This window comes from Strigops habroptila, chromosome 8 (genome assembly GCF_004027225.2).
Source record: "Strigops habroptila isolate Jane chromosome 8, bStrHab1.2.pri, whole genome shotgun sequence".
Taxonomy (NCBI): domain Eukaryota; kingdom Metazoa; phylum Chordata; class Aves; order Psittaciformes; family Psittacidae; genus Strigops; species Strigops habroptila.
The window spans coordinates 39,989,526-40,006,346 of record NC_044284.2 but is presented as its reverse complement, the minus strand read 5'-3'; the positions used below and the strand labels follow the sequence as shown (position 1 = coordinate 40,006,346).

At 41.0% G+C, this 16,821-nt stretch overlaps 1 protein-coding gene across 5 annotated transcripts in view; it reads right to left on the bottom strand.

The window, feature by feature from the left end:
* The window catches only part of RABGAP1L (RAB GTPase activating protein 1 like), a 252,449-nt gene that overhangs the window by 8,004 nt on the left and 227,624 nt on the right, over nucleotides 1-16,821 (bottom strand). For 4 of the 5 annotated variants that reach the window (XM_030493475.1, XM_030493474.1, XM_030493477.1 and 1 more), the window contains 2 exons: nucleotides 7,818-7,910; nucleotides 134-244 (listed from right to left, as the gene is read on the bottom strand). In XM_030493475.1, coding sequence (XP_030349335.1) covers nucleotides 134-244; nucleotides 7,818-7,910 — 204 coding nt within the window. Of the gene's footprint in view, nucleotides 1-133; nucleotides 245-2,941; nucleotides 7,538-7,817; nucleotides 7,911-16,821 lie in introns of those variants that run through there. The other variant, XM_030493476.1, reaches the window with a different exon arrangement.

Below are 16,821 nucleotides of genomic sequence, written 5' to 3'. Positions count from 1 at the left end.
GGTTGTCAGGAAAATAAAGGCACAAATAATTATACTTTTAATGTTGCATTCACGCTTTCACTTGCGCACAAAGCAGGACTCCTAAAACTGGTGTTGCCAAGTGTGGGCTGGGACTCATCTCTGTCAGCATTACCTGGTCCAGGTCATTCCGTAAGGCAATTTTGCTTGTTACAAGCTCATGGGCAAGGTCATCATTCTCCTGCTCCAGCCGCATGCTTGCTTCTTGGAGCCTGCGGTTTTCCCTCTGCAGAAAGAAAGGAACAACCAGAAAAGGAAGTTAGTCTTTACCAATATTAAAGAGCAATAAGTTAATATATCGTGTGTGTAAAACACTGAGAAGGCAAGAGTGCACACTAAGACAGGACTGCTGCTCTGGGAAACAACAGTGAATTAAGCCAGCAGTGCGAATGCAGCTATTCCACCTACATCCCAATGGTTATGTTTGTGTCACGTAAGTGACACACTGACTGTAGGGTTTCTCTGTCAAAAGTAAACACAGCCCTCTCTGCAAAAGCACTTGGTTTCTGCTTGCTTGTTATCGAAAGAAATTAGGCAGATAAAATCCCACCCAGTAGCAGTGAACAGGGACCAAACAATAGATACTCATCATAATGTTTCCAATTGAAAGTAGAAAGCTGTTCTGCTCCTTTATACAAAATTTTGTCTGCAGAAATCCATAAAATTAGTCCATTTTGTAGATGATGTAGTGCCAACTTCCCATCTACCATGAGACCAGTAAAGAACAGTATTTAGCAGGGAACTCCCTACAGCTCATATAATCTGTATCACCATTTGTGCACTTTCTCTGCAACATGCGCCAGGATAACAGTGCATGTTTTGCAGGATACCTGCTGAGAACAAATGCAGATGGAGAGGGGCCTCACTCCCTGAGCACAGGCCCACAACCTGCTTGGCAGGCAAAGCATGGAACACAAAATGCAGAACTTCGAGACTGCAGGCCTTGGTCCTCGTCGCACTGCACTCTCTACCCATTCTGCACAGGCAGAAATTACTACAGAGAGCACAATTAGAGAAGGTAAGTACACAGGAGAAAAATGAACAGTAGTAATTCTTGTTTCTAAAAATCAGTTTCAGTTATTGTTCTTCTAGGGCTGAGAAACAGAATCATATTCAAAAGATGTCTGTGTGTTATAGAATCATAGAATCGACTAGGTTGGAAAAGACCTTTAAGATCATCAAGTCCAACCTTTCCCCCAAGAGTGCCAAGTCCACCACTAAACCATGCCACTAAGGGCCTCATCTACTCATATTTTGAACACTCCCAGGGACGGTGATTCCACTACTTCCCTGGGAAGCCTGTTCCAGTACCTGACCACCCTTTCAGTTTAGAAATTTTTCCTAATATCCAAACTAAACCTCCCCTGGTGCAGCTTGAGGCTGTTACCTCCTGTCCTATCACTTGTTACTTGGGAAAAGAGACCAGCCACCTTCTCGCTCCATCCTCCTTTCAGGTAGTTGTAGAGAGTGATCTTATCTTCATCTTTGGAAGAACACAGCCAGGTGCGACAGACAGAGGTGCCCTCCTCAAATGGATTTTAACAGAGCAAAAAACATGCTGGCCTTCAGTCACACAATGACTCCGTATCTTTCATATCAAAAGAGACTGCAAAGGGAATCTGTGTGCTATGGAAACTCAAAGAGAAATACCAAGTTTCTATGGAAACTCGTAGGTGGAGGAACAATAACCTACATGCTGAGACTACAGAAAGGACCTGTGCTTATATTCTCCAAGACAAAACAGTGAATATATATCAGTACTTAAGACAACAAAAAATTTCCAAGAGTTGTTCAGTGAATGTCTTCCTACAAAATGTGATTTCTTTGCATAAGCACATTAATGACCTGTCTTCACTTCCTCCTGCTCACCAGCTACGCTCAGATATTTTTAATTTCCAAACTCACCATCATGAAACTGCAATTTTCGTTTCTGTTACAAGAAGATTTTGCATACTTTAACAAAAAAAGACAACTACAACTCTAAAAGGATGCTAAAAAAGATCTATGTGGGAGCTTCCTCTGTGGCAGGAAGCAGAATCTCTACAAATACTGTCTCCTTAATGTGACCCCATTGTGTAACTAGACTCTGCACTGCCCTGTACAGGAAAGTACATTTGTTTCCTTTCCAAAAGACTTTAAATAACTTGTTACCGAAACAATAGAAAGTAAGTAAAATACTTTTGTTTCAACACAGTTAAAATAACCACCCCTAAAAGACACGTAACTTTGGGGATCTTTTTTATTTTAATTGCACTTTATTCTGTTTGGGATTTTTTTAGAAGTAAAATTCTTCTGTAAGGATAATATAAACTTCAAAGTGTAAAACCAAACTGCAGTCAATTAAAAAAAAAGAAGTCCCTAATGTGTCTTTATCTCTGTATTTTGGTCAGATCATCTTGGAAATGTTGATTTTATAGACACAGCTCTGCCAGTGAGTAGCTATCAGAAAGTGACCTGAATTCACATAAAAACCGGGACCAGATCAAGACGGTATTGCTGACACGTGCTGCAGCACCAATACCTTTTCATAGGGATGTTGCTCAGAGGGAGAAATCAGGAAATTCTTAATACTTCCACAAATTAACCCAGAAAGAAGTTTGCTTTAACATTTTTGCTATGCTTTTGCCAAAAGCTTCAGTGTCCGCAAAGCAAGCCGCACAATGTGAAGTTCAAAGTTCCTGCTTTGCATTCGCAGACAAGTGGGTAAGCAAGCTACGTGGTTGGAAATGCAATATCCTCCTCTTAAACTAGAATTTAATGGCATATTAGTAAGTTAAAGATCTCTTACCTTGGTCTATCCAGTCAATAGCTAAGACATGTTTTTATCTCGTTCACCATACTTCTAATTTCCAGCTGAAAGGCTCTTCTAGGGCCACCTTTACTCTTCCTCCACACAGGGCAGTGTGCCGAACAAGGCGGTTTGTCTTTTCCAGCTCCTCCCCCCAAATTTAGCAGTGAACAACTGCCTTCTTCCTCAGGAGGAAACTATTAATCTGCTTAAGCCTAAATAAAACTTGACGTTACACACTACAGACAAAAATAGCAAATAGTGCTTTTCATATGTAGCATATTTTCTAAGGCTCTGAAATATTTACAGGGTTTTATAAAATACCATTCACAATGGCATAAAGTTCAACAGATGGAGCTGGTTTGTTACAGCAGGACTCACATCACAGACGGCATTTTGTAACCTGGCATAACCCAACTAGTCAGACCTGCTAGCTGTCCTTGGTGTAAACATACAGCTTCCTGCCGTTTCTCTATGCACCCCTAACAATTTACTAACTATGACAACCATTTCCTTCTCTTTGGTGTAGCTCAGTTTCTACAGTCAGTAAAATAAGAGATTCCTCTTTCCCAAATTCCTCCTCCTGTCTACAAAAGGCAGATGGTGAACTCTGGTTAGCTTTTAAAAGGAGAATACTGCATTTCCAAAATGGACAAACACTGCTGATACATACAAACACAAATAAACTTACCTCCTGTAAAGTCACAGACCAAACACTGCTTTCAACCATTGGTGTAAAGACAGTGAAAACAGGATATGAAATAATTTTTAATACCAACAAAGACAGGGGAAAAAAAAAAAAAGAAAAAAAAAGTTGCTAATTCTTCAGTGAGTTTTTGGTTCTGAGTTTTAAAGAGGGTATAATCCAGCTTCCATCACACGCTGGACGGAAAGAAGGAGACAAATTTGAAAGCCGAGGCAAGCCTCAGCTCAGGAAGGCTGAAATGCTGAACTCCACCCTCTGCTCCCTTCCAGCCAGCACCAAGGAGCAAATCCTGACAAGATTAGTGGCGATGATGCATCCTCTCTGTGCTGCTACTCAAGCGGGGTGTAACGAGTCACAAACCTTGTTAAGCAATTCAGTGTCGCATCTGCTGATGAGCAAACACCTAAGCTCCAGATCTTGGGCATGAACAGATCCTCAATGGTGGAATGCGAACACTGATTAAAATTCACTTTTCTGGATGTGAGCAAATTGAAGTCTTCATAAGCCCACTGGAAAGGGCTCTCGATGGCAGAGTTGCTCTGAAGGAAAACCCTGTGAACTTCCATCTAGAAACCCGAAAGGCTTTTATGGCAAACTATCCAGGAAAACCTCTCACGGGAAGCAACACAGAGGCTTCCAGAGGTGGTTTTTGGTTTCTGTTTGTTGACTCTGAAGCAATATTTCCAAAAGTGCCCCAGCACACTTTTTTTTTTTTTAATTTTTTTAAACCACAAACAATGATCCACATCAAGAGTTATCTCACATGTTTCCTCATGACTATTCAGTTACCATGACTCTGAATGAAAATGACCAGTGTATTAACTTTTGCTTCCACTTCAAATACACAAAAGGCTATTATGTCCAAGTTACGCGTTTATTCAGACAGAAAACTTTTCTGTTGCACAACAAGGTCCACAGAGGAAAACGCGTTTCTACCCTCAGAACAAAGCTGTGTGCACAAGCAGGATCTGCTTGCAAAACTCCAGCCCTTCTTCGTATGGTTATGTCCTCTTTATTTTAAATCAGGAAGTCCCAAGCCCAACTCTGGCAATTTCTCATCAAGTCAACCAAAACCCTGTTACATGAGGTGTTCTCAAACACAGAACCACACCCCCCACACACACCCTCCCCCCCCATAATGTATATATAAAAATATCAGTCTGAACTATGTTTACTACTTATTCTGCACATGCAACTCAGTTTTATTCTCGGCTTCTATAGGCAATCTGCAATTTATTTGAACTGAAAGTCATGAAATTTGGTGACAAACAGCAATTTGGAACATATTTACTTTTGCACCTATCTGACAAAACATGAGCGATAATTTGTTATAAGCAATGGAAAATAAAAAAGTGCCTATGAAAACACACACTTTTCCTAAATAATATTTGTAAATACAGAAGGAAACACACACACACAAAAAGGCACTCATTAATACTGTTCTTTGGTAAGTCAAATCAACACGTAAAATATGAGCTGGGCAGGAAGTCCTGTGGCATATAACACAGCTCATTGTTGCACATGAATCTGACCTGACAAGAAAATGCAACTGGTTAACAGCAGGCCAGAAGTTGCAAAACCATCCCTTTTGTGGAGCCTGTTGAGAGTGTGGGGTCAGTGGGTTTGGAGGAGCCTCCTGCCTGGACATACCCAGCTGCCCTCAGGCAGGAAGTGTGTCTTTCCTGGCCTTCCAACAGGAGGCTGCTTGACCGCACTGTTCCTGTGCTCGGGAACACTTCTAGGACCTGAGCACTGGGGAGGAGAGGAAGAAAGGGGGCTGTGCCCTCACACTGCTCTGGTTTGGTCCTGGTCTCCCCTAGATGCCAGGTGAAAGTCAGACCCTCATTCAAGAGCTGTGTCGGCTCCCGCGAGTTCCCTCCGCACCGCTCGCAGTGCAGTGCAGCAAACAGCCCATCTCCTACTCAACAGTCCCTCAAGCCACAGGTCACAGGGAGGTATCTTACTCAGGACATCCTTCATCACAGCTCAGAAAGGTCAGTGTCTCTGTGGTCCTGACAAATCTCTACTGGCAATAAAAACTGTAGCACACTGCGAACAACAAACACTAACTAAAAACTATCAACAGACTGAAAGCCTGTTTCCTTCTTCACCTATGAGACTAATATTCTGCAGGGATCTCTACTCCAGCAATGTCGTTTCCTTCCTGGGCAGCAAACCAAAACCTCATTTTGTTCTGTGAAGAGAAACTGTAAAAATCACAACGATGTAGGCCTTTAGGGCACAGCCTACACAGAGAGCGCACAAGGCCAGAGGGAGCTAACAGCAACACCGCGCTCAGAGGCAGTACTGGCTTTTCAGCAGTGTAGACTTGGTCCTTTCCCAAACCAAGCCTGGCTGGGCAAAGTCTAGCACTGAAATGCACTTCTAAATGCATGGGCTGCAGCGCAATCATTTAAGGGACAAGCAAAGTCGGCCCTCCACTTTCTGCTTGTGAGGAGCCACACAGTTGCATTTCTTGCTGCCCTTTGCAAACACTCTTGGAATGTAGACTCCTACCAACCTCAGCCTGACACATTAATAAAATCACACAAGCAAGACAAGGAACAGAGAACACTTAAAAGCATTTCTCCATGACACCCATCAGGTGAAGAATGTGTACAAACTTTGAACTTAATGTGCAACTAAGCAGTTTTGGGGACTCTCTCTAATCACAGCATCGCTGAGGGGATCAGACCCAATGCAGCTTAATAAAAAATACCACAAAGCGAATTTCAACAGTGCAAGCCAAAATCACGGGCTGTGTTTTGACTGTGAGAGTGGCCAAAGAGTCACTTTCTATATCCTCATTTGCAGCTTAGGGATAATGTTCTTCACTGTCTGTCACTCAAGATTAACTAGTTAATATGCTTCCACAGGGCTTTAAAGAACCCTTATTTGTTTTCTAAGTATTTTTTAAATTCCACAGTGCTATAAATGAACCACTGGAAAAAAAATCAGAAGTTAATCAGCAGCAGGTTGTGGGTGTTTCTAAATAGGTCACACTCACTGTTGGCTCTTAGCCGCTACAGCAGTCCCAGTCCTCACGAACAACAATACCTACACCCTTTGACATGCAAAGAACTACAATCAAAACATTATTTTTCACAGGCAAATACCTAAAAAAATAACAAACGTCAGTTTTACTTCCTCTGTACCTTTAACTCACATTTATGAATGATGGCATAGTCTTTCAGTACAGATTTTCGTATGGTGGTTTTCTGAACATGGTGCACTTTCCTTACGTTCATAGACCACGTAAACCTGTTGCACCCTCTGTCTTTATTTACTACTCCATGCTCCTTGTAGACACCATACCAACTGCAATGTCATTTAACACATTAAGGCATAAAGAAGAACAGCAGGAAAACAGTACAGGTGTATGTAAGCAATGTCAGTTCCCAGCTAATCTGGGCAATAGGCACTAAAGTGTTTCATCTCTGGCAGCTTCACCTAAAGAAAACCGAATTTTTCAAAACAGGGTAAGCAATAAACAGATCCTGAACACCAAGTGAAGTATATGCCTAGAGGCAGAGCCTCCATCATACAAAAATCTATGGCAACAGAATGTAGCTGTGACAATAAAAGCAAATACATTGGAAAGATAAACAATGCTGATCCAAAATTAAAGAACTATTCTTTCTTTGGTGAACTATTAAGCTGTAATATTAATAACTGAACCTTTATTTCTCTGCTGTTTTAAGGCAAGATATTTATCACTATTAACTGTACTGCAGTAGTACCTTAGGACCCCAGGAGAGCTCTGGCTCCCACTGTACTAGGCATTATATTAACAAAAAATTACTGATGCTTGGTATTAACAGAGATGAATAACAAGGATCATATCAGTCAAGGAAGAGTTCATCTTCCAAAAGTCTCTGTGGATGCCACTGCACACAGCTTGTGCTAGAACAATGTGTATTTTCTCCTTTTTGTGTCTGTAGCTGAGAATCACCCTTTGTTTCTGCATCTCATGAAGATCTCCCATAAAAGTGCAACAGCAGGAGAGTTACCTACAAACATATAAACTGAAAGAAGAAAAATATTATATGTGGCCACTTGCAGATACCTTGAAAGTTACAAATTGTGATTGAAATATTCCTGGAAAAAACATTAAGGCCAAGTGTTCAAAGTGCTTGTTCAAGAAGGGGGATGAGTTTCACCTGCCTATGAACTTCCCTAAGGTCTGCACTGGCATATCCCAGAGAGGCAAGCGTGGTACACACACCTCTGCTGAATCAGTGGAACCAGGTCACTCCCTGTGAGATTCAGCCAATGAAACAAGATCCCACAGAGCACCTCCCGTACCTGGTATCTGTCCATGGGATCTTCCTGCTGCAGCTGACTCTCTCGCATCGTTTGGTACTCTCTCTCATATTTCTTCAGCTTTTTTGTTGGCACCTGTGGAACAGATTTGGAAAACATGCATTTAAAGATAGAGGAACACTGGAAAGGCTGCCTGAAAGCTCTTCTTACAAACAGGAAGCTGAGGAAGTGCTGGAAAGCCACTGCTGAATAAAGTTACTCCCTGTTGTCGCCCTTCCCTACTCAGCAATCCATGTCACACACTTACCAACACAGTTCACATGGACAGAAATCTTTTGGTACCTACTGATGTTAATTATTCAAATACTTAAAGGAAAAGAAGAGTGAAGTAGAGACATTTTAATAAGAGTAGCAAGAAGAAAAAAGCATCAACAACAGGAGTGAGAGAACAGGGAAGGGGAAAATATGCTTTGATACATATGATTCACCAAAACAATGCCTTAGCAAGAAAACTGTTAAAACTGTGACTAGAAAAAAGGAGTGTTCATACAAAAGGACCGGACAATTTCCCGGGAGAGATCCAGGAAATGGGTTTTATTGCTGAGAGTATTAATGTCTAAATTACAGCTTGGCAACAATGCCCTCATGAAGCCTGTCGGACTCCTAGGCAAAGGTGGAGACGCTGCAGTGCTCACTCCCAGCCACAGCAGGGAAACAGTGAGGCGACTACACAGAAACCACAAGCAAATTTAGCAAACAGCCATGCAGAAAGGTCAAGTCCCAGTTGGCTTGATTCTGAGAAAACACAGCTTCAACTTGAAAAAAGGTACACAAAGAACACCTGTGTTCTTTTAAACAAAGCATGGAGAGTCTGTGCTTTACCTTCACCTTTTAACTGGGTACACAGTGCCATAGGAGCAATCTCATCTCCCTCTGGAGAACTTTGATAGCATTAGTCTGTCTGTCCCCACCATACAAGAAGAAGCTGGCCCTGCTAAATGCTGGGTCATCTGCTGGCAGCTGGAGATCCCCAGCACCACATATCATCATAACTTGTAAACACATGCTATTCCTGGATCTGTTATGTATGTATTTGTTACTCTTGCCAGTATGGATTGTGTCTAGCTGACTCCTAGTGTGAGAAGATGACACTGTCACCTTGCCTTAGGCAAAAAATTACTGCCAATGAGTAGAGATACATGTTTACATGCAGATTTGGTGGTGGTGTGGCCTGCGGTGAAGGGATGTCCATGTGCCTGTCACAATCTCCAGCAAGCAGACAGCATAGCAAGAACTTTCTTAGCCATACTGACAGTAAATAATATCCAAAACAGGGATCCAATCATGAAAGGTGTGAGCATCAGGGTGTGAGCATCATGTCGCGACTCAGGAAACAGCTTCCATGCTTTTTGAAAGAATATTGTGACTTTTTCCTACTGGTATCTATTTATGCTACAACCTTGTCTTAATTGGAAAGTAGTACCTAAATACAGTGAAAGTGTATCTTACTGGGGGGAAAGGGGGAAATTCCTATTAGAAAACCAGTCCATAGTAATCCACTTATCTCATAAAATAGAAACTTGAAAAGGTATGCTTAATAACTTGGCAGGGACTATTGCTTCCCTCTTATTGTCTATTCAGCCACATTACTCAAAGGAGTTGATAATTTATTACAGCACTTTCTTCTCTGGGTATAGACTAATAAATGAAAAAAAAAAAATTTAAAAGCCCATTTCCATATTCTCCAATTTAATTCCCTGGAACAATTTGTGAATTCAACAAGGGCCTTCTCTGTAAGACCTTCCATAAGTAAGTGCATAGTGCTAGCTATGCTTCAGTCTTCATGGACTGATCCTGAACAAAGTGCTCATAAATTTGCTGTAAAAGCTTCTGCAATATTGATTTCTTCTTTCTTTAGCACCATGGGGTATATTGGCTGGAACTGATGGTTATCAAATTTAGGAGACTCTTATGGTTTATAAACATTGCTCATCTGTTTATCTCAGTATCTTATCTCCTTGACTCATTTTATTTTATTGTGTTCAAGCATAAAATCGTGTCACAACTAGTACGCAGAGAAAAAGCCATGCGGAGCATCTTAATAAAACATCCACGCAGAACTGAACAAGCAAAACCTCTTTCAGAAAAAACCTAGCAGACTCCTGCACTGAACACTTGAAGGCCTCACTGCAGTGAGGTGATACGTGACAGGTGAGAAACAAAAATGCTTTGGTTTTAGCTGTCCCCATGTTCAGACATGCAGGGCTGGAAAGATCTGCTTCATTTTCTCTGGCAATCCTGCGCACGGGCAGTGTGCCGGGCACCGGCATCCCCTCAGCTCCAGGAGACCTTCCCCTCACTCTGAATTTTAGCTGTGTACAGACAGTTCAGCCTGACCTCGCTGGATTAATAAATCGCACACCTATGACTCCTTCCTCCAAAATGTTTTATTGCTCTAATGAAGCACGAGCACTCAGAGGAGGTAGTCATCATTATGTTCATTTGACAGCAAAGGAAATGGAAGCAGAGATTTAAAGTGATTTCCTGAACATATTGAAGACAGCCAGAGGCTGATCCAGACAGAAAAATCCTATTACCCAATTTCTCATTTCCAGCTCCGCCACAATGCCAGACTGAGCATAGTGTCTCTTTCCAGGATTTCCAGTATCTTCTTTTCTCTTATCTAGCACTGCATAAACACTCCAAAAATATACTGTCCCATCGCACTAACAGTGTCATCAGTATTCTGTGATCTCTGCACTCTTTTTTCCTCTCTGCTTCTCACCTCAATGTGGAAGGGGGGAAGGGAAGAAAGAAAAAGAAAAAAGCCAATTAACAAAATGTGCAATGCTTTTCTTTCCCATTCTTTGAAGCAAGTGACTTAATTTTCTGTTTCAATGGTGATGGATTTGCTTGGTATTTCAAGATTGAGGCAAGGGACTTGCATCCCTCCAAAGGCAAGGTTACACTGTGCTGATGACTGACGCAGAAGACTCCTGAGCTTGCTTTGGGTGAGCAGTGATAGCAACCACAGACACTGGCTACAGCCCAGCTTCCCTTTTATCCATCCATCACATACATCCCAAGCTGCAATCCCCATGGTAAGACCAGACTCTTCCCACTGCTGCGAAGCAGGACCATTTCCAAGCACACATTAATGCCTGGGAGCCCGCTCCAGTGGTGGTGGGACCAGCCTGAGCTCACCCAGCCTTGGCTCAGTCCTTGCACACAGCCAGGAGTACCAGCTGCAAGTGGCTTTCACAAACCTACTGTTACTTTCTTGAGAAGATATGAGTTATGCTTGTGCATACTCAATTTTCCTCACATTGTGATTTAAACAATACTAAAAGCATGTGAATTTCAAAATGACGCTTGGTTCTGTGAAATATGTCATATGAAGACTGTAAGCTTTAAACAGAACCCCAGCAGACTGGCAACAACACATTTCAGATCACACTCATCCTCATAATTCAGACTCAAAGTTGTATCAATTTGTTCCAGGTAATATTTCGTATTTAAAAGACAACTAAAGCAGGTTCAAGGAATGATAATACAGCTCTATTTAAACACTTTATTAGGCCAAATTAAGGCTTTAATGTAATAAAAACACATGAAGAAACTGTCTCAGTGCTCTACTGTTCTGTGCTGTCATTGCTATGGATAACTGCATTACCTCTTTCTTGAAATGTGATTGCCAAAAGGCATGAAGAACTGTCCTGCAGCATCTGTCACTGGGAATAAGATTCAGAAGTAGATAAGCAATTCATTTTTGTTTGGGAAGGGTGCAGTAATGAAAAAAATGAATAAACTCCACAGTAACATCTTGACACAACAGACTTGTCTCTTGGCTTAGACTTTAAAGGGGACGAGTGGGATGTAATATTTAGATATAATGCAATACAATCTGAACAACTGTATCTCCAATGAGATATTAGTCACAAGCATGAACTCTGAGAGGAGAAAGTGCAAATCATAATTTCTCACAAAACTCCATTTGCGCCGAGTAGTCTGCAGAGAAGAAAAACTGCAGCATTCATTTGCAGAAAAAAGTGTAGGGATTAAAACGAGCTGCTACCTAAAGAAAATTCACAAGCTGAAGCACAGTTGGAAGAATTCCCATTTCTCCTTTTGTCGCCGTGTGGTGAAGGGCTTGCTGATAACAAGCTGTTTCACCACAGGTTTGAAATCAAGTGGAACAGCCCTCATCAGTGTTCCACCTAGCTACAGCCTTGCATTCAGGAGCCAGACATCCCCCACTCTAAAACATGCCATAAATCTCATTAAACATTGTCTAACCCCTGGTTTTGGGGCAACATGATTGCAAAGTTTTGTGAAGCAGCCTCTCAGACATCTGAGTCATAGAATCATAGAATCATAGAATCGTAAGGGTTGGAAAGGACCTTAAGATCATCTAGTTCCAACCCCCCTGCCATGGGCAGGGACACCTTGCCCTAAACCATGTGGCTCAAGGCTCTGTCCAACCTGGCCTTGAACACTGCCAGGGATGAAGCATCCACAACCTCCCTGAGTCTCGCATTATCCTTATCACAACTGGCTTTGGGCAAGCTTGCAGCATAAAACCTGCTGTGCTTGGGCTGATGAGCCACCTCTCGTCACAGTAGATAAAGGTGGGTCCATGGTGCTGTTATTCTGCTTGAGCTCGCATGTTGCATACAGCACAATAAAAGCCCCAAATGTCAGATGCTATTTTACCATCTATGCTGGCAGGAAGAGAGGTGTTCCCTAAAATTCCTTGGAAACGTACATTTTGTTGGAGAGATCATCTGCTCAATTTGTGTCTGTCTGAATGCCTGCTGCAGAACAGCATCTCTCTCCACCTTGAGATTGGAAAAAAGAAATGACAGAAATGCTCTTTATATCAGCAAAGCAGCTTGCTCCACACCAGCACACCCAAGTACCCCTTCCTTGCAGGGGAAGAGTTTTCTTCCTTCTGCAAGTCACCTCGTTGCCAGCTCTATAGATGTAAGAACCTCCTGAAGAGAGTCGTCAGGATAACACAAATCCAATCTGAAAGCTGGCTGGAGGCAAAGGAAAACAGCTTTGCTCTTTTAATTTTTTTTTTTTTTAATTTATCCACATCAGTCCATTATCAAAATATCTCAATTGCAACTGAGACTCCCACAGGAATTTATAAAGACAAGGGAGAGGCTGGTTGCGAAATTTGCAGAGTACCTGCACAATTTACTGTGATTCAAAATGGCAGCGGCCACAGTCAGTGACGCTGGATGATTTCCAATACCAGATCCTTTTGTCAGATTTTAATCTGACATGTATTTCCATTCACCTAAACCTGCTGAACCTGGCATAACACATTATTCCTCTACAGCCCTGCGGTTTAAAGATTTGCTTAACTAAATTAAAAGAGAAAGCTGAGACCGAGAGATATTAAATAAACCTCACTGTACAGCAATCCAGTGGCATACAGCAAAAGAGAACAAAATTCAGATTCCCTGAATCTAAACACCGGCGTGTACTTTTGCATTCCCCACAGTGCTTGTGTTTGAGAGGTGCATATATTGACTGCAAAAAGAAAAGGCTCAAGGAAAGGATGTTCGGCCTTGTGGCACAGATTCTTCAAAACACTCCCTTTTCAGATCCCTGGTTTTCACCATTCAAAAATTCATTTTCACTTTGAGATATGGAGGGCTTATTATCCACTTCAGCTCTATTTGTTTTAGCAAAAAAGAGACACCCTGAGTGGCTTAAAAGCAGTGTTTGGAAATGGCTGATTATTTTATACACTTGCAGCTGATGTCTAGCAGCTCACCCAGACAAAAGTGCTTCCTCTCACATACAGATAAGGGCTTTAGTATTGAGATGCACACCGTGAAAGAAAACAACTATATCCACTATGTCAGCAAGCACCCATTTTGCATTTAAATTGCCTCTAGTCAAAAGGAATACTGCGGATACCAATACCTGAAACATTCAAGATGAAAAATAGCTGTGTACAGGTCATTTTTATTATCTGACATAACTTAAGAATGCCTGAACCACGAGATCTCTGCTACAAAAGACTATATGGGCTAAATGAAACTACCTTTAATATCCCAAACCCACAGATTAGGATCAGATAACTGGGGGAACTGACACTCTGATGAACCATCTAGGACAAGGCCCTGCTCTGGACAACAGAGTTTCTACGAAGAGCAGCAGTTTTTCCAGCACAGAATTTATTCATTGGTTTGTACCTCATACCATAACAGTTCCAACTGATTTTGTGTCTTACATACACCTTTTGCTATACAGCATTTGGTGCTAAAGGCTTTATATGTCTGCTTAGTGACTATGCAAAATCCAACCTCCAGCTCTTGCCATTTAGAGGTACATCATTCATTTTGATTTAGATCTAACCCATGCCCACAATAATTTTAGAGCTTTGGCTGTATCTCTTGGCACACCACAGCAATAGGAGGGTGAGTGTCCTTGTGACAACAGCATCAGAAATTCAGGAAGAAGTCCCCAGTGATTTTCTTGCATCACTTGGCAAAAAAACCACCCGTCCTAGCTACACTGTATTAGGGTTCATTTCCTACCTTGTTTATTCTGAAGCTAATACAGACCTACCTCATAACTACACTTAAGAAAATTGCCAACACAAAGGTAGCAACTGATCAATAACCAGGTTCAAAATATTGGTATTAGCAAGGCTGTAAAACCTGTCATATCAAACATACTTAGTCCATGGAGTCCACAGCTTTCACCTAATAAACCCCTGGCTGAATATGTGTTCTGAAACCTGCACCGAGACTGGTGAAACCAGCTGACTGTCAGACTGGGTTCCGACTCTGCTGAGTTATCAAACAACATCTTGTCTCCTGTCATACTCTGTGCCCAGCACAAGATGAAAAAAAGATTCTACTTCCTGAGATGGAGGATGGATGCTAGATAGCAACTCTGAACCACATGCCCAGGTAAGCTGTATTCATCAGTAAAGAACCTTGCCGTATTCTTCGAACACACTTTCTATGTGTTAGTATTATTTTAGATCAATCCTGTGTCACAGTATCAAAAAAACTGTAATGCTGTCACACTTTAAAACTGTATCTTTAAAGTCACCCTCGAGCTTCTCTGATGTGTGGTGAGGTCCTTGGTGCTAGAACACCCTTCATTACTTTTATAAATATTTCAAACCCACAAGTTTCTAAAAGCAATTACTTTTAGTGCATTACTCTACTAGCAGAAAACACATACCTTTTCTATATTAAAGTTGAACCATTATTTACTTACACTAAGGGCTCCACAATCCCTTCTGTTATATCAAATACTTTTATCTCTATCTCAGCACCTAACACAACTTTTACCACATCTTCTCAAAAGCCCTGCCTTTTTTCTACTTGCCCAGCTCCATAACCACAACTGCTAAAACCCTAAAATAAAATTTCTTTAAAACTGCAAATTAAATGATCAGCATTTTGAAAACACAAGTGGGACAGCACCCAGCTTGCACTGTATCAGGAATGCTCACTGACAATCTCTGTGTGCTTGTTCTCACCTATGCATTTAGCTTCTGTGATCTCCGAGGTAAAAGACAAGCAAATATTATCTCTTTCTTATACCATATTATGGTAACTTGGGATTACTTTGGTGACTCTACCTTGTGGCCGAAGTACAACACTTCGTATACACACTGAGCTTTGTCTTGGCATAGCTAACATGCTACTCTAACATTAAACCATCTGGATTTTTCTTAGCAGAAAAGACAAGCCTACAGCTTTAACACACCAGTGACCAGTGTAACCACCACTCCAGTCGACATGGCTGGCTTTTTTTTTTGCGAGTTCATGTTGAAGCAGCTAGAAGGAAGCAATAAAGAAAAAACATGCATATTGAAGGATGCATGAAAGCACAAACTGAACATAAGATAAAGATGAAACCCACTGAAATATATTTTTCAAACTCAGCACTATATGCCAAATCCTTCTGAGAATTGGGTTCAAAAAGAATTAAAATAGTTGTAGACAATGAAGACAGAATATTTTTAACAACTAACACATTCACCTACACAAACTTTCTAAACCATCTTCTAGTGACTGAGAAATTAGGCTTCTGTAAAGATATTACCTGCCTTTTCATCTAGTTTCAGCACTCCTTTCAAAGTTGATGAACATACTGATCATGGAGACACTGACAGAACACCAATAAATACGTGTACTTTGCGTTTGCTGCAATTACACACAAAGTTTATGAGTTTGTATATAGCTTTACTAAGGTGTAATGTATTATATTAATGGCAATCTACAAGAAAAGACAAGTGAGGTAAGAAAGCTGAAGGCTCAGAATTCAGGAGCTTCAGATCTTTCATTTGACCCATTGCACTTTCTCATCTTAATATGCTGACTACTGTATCTAACAGACTTGAGGTGGCTCAATCTCACCTGGCTTACCTCACCTCTGGGGAGACAAATAAGCTAAATGCCGCTTTATTCTAATTTAACCATTTCTCCATTTAAATGTTGAAATACGGCCTTACAAAGTAAATCACTACCTGCTCCTCTTTAATTGCAAAGATTCATACTGATGCCCAACATGTTCAAGGTCATTAAAACTAAAGACCTAATGAACCAATAATGTCTAGAAACTTATTTCAAATGTCTTCTCCCAAATGGGCTTGTAATGATGACAGGAACAGAAGCAGTTTCTTGAGTGCCTAGAAAAACTTGTACCAATTTTCACAGAATTTTTTTTTAAGAATGAGGAAGCTCCAACATACTGAAATGTCCCGTTTTTGAACATTTAATCACAAAGATTCTACTTGCATTTATGTCTATTTGAGACATTGCTTAAATAATTCCTTCTTGATCCAATAAGAAGGCAGCAAGAAGAATGTTTTCAAACGTGGAGAAAAGAGAAAATAAACAGAAAATAATATAGATTATTAATTAGGAACAAATAAAATAATAACTAAAACTAAATGCAGAAGAAAAAAAGTTTAAATTCTTTCTTGAGTGTCATTAGGCTGGACTTGATTCTAGGCCATACTGAAAACAAGACGATTCCTAAGTGTTGTTCATACATATTAATA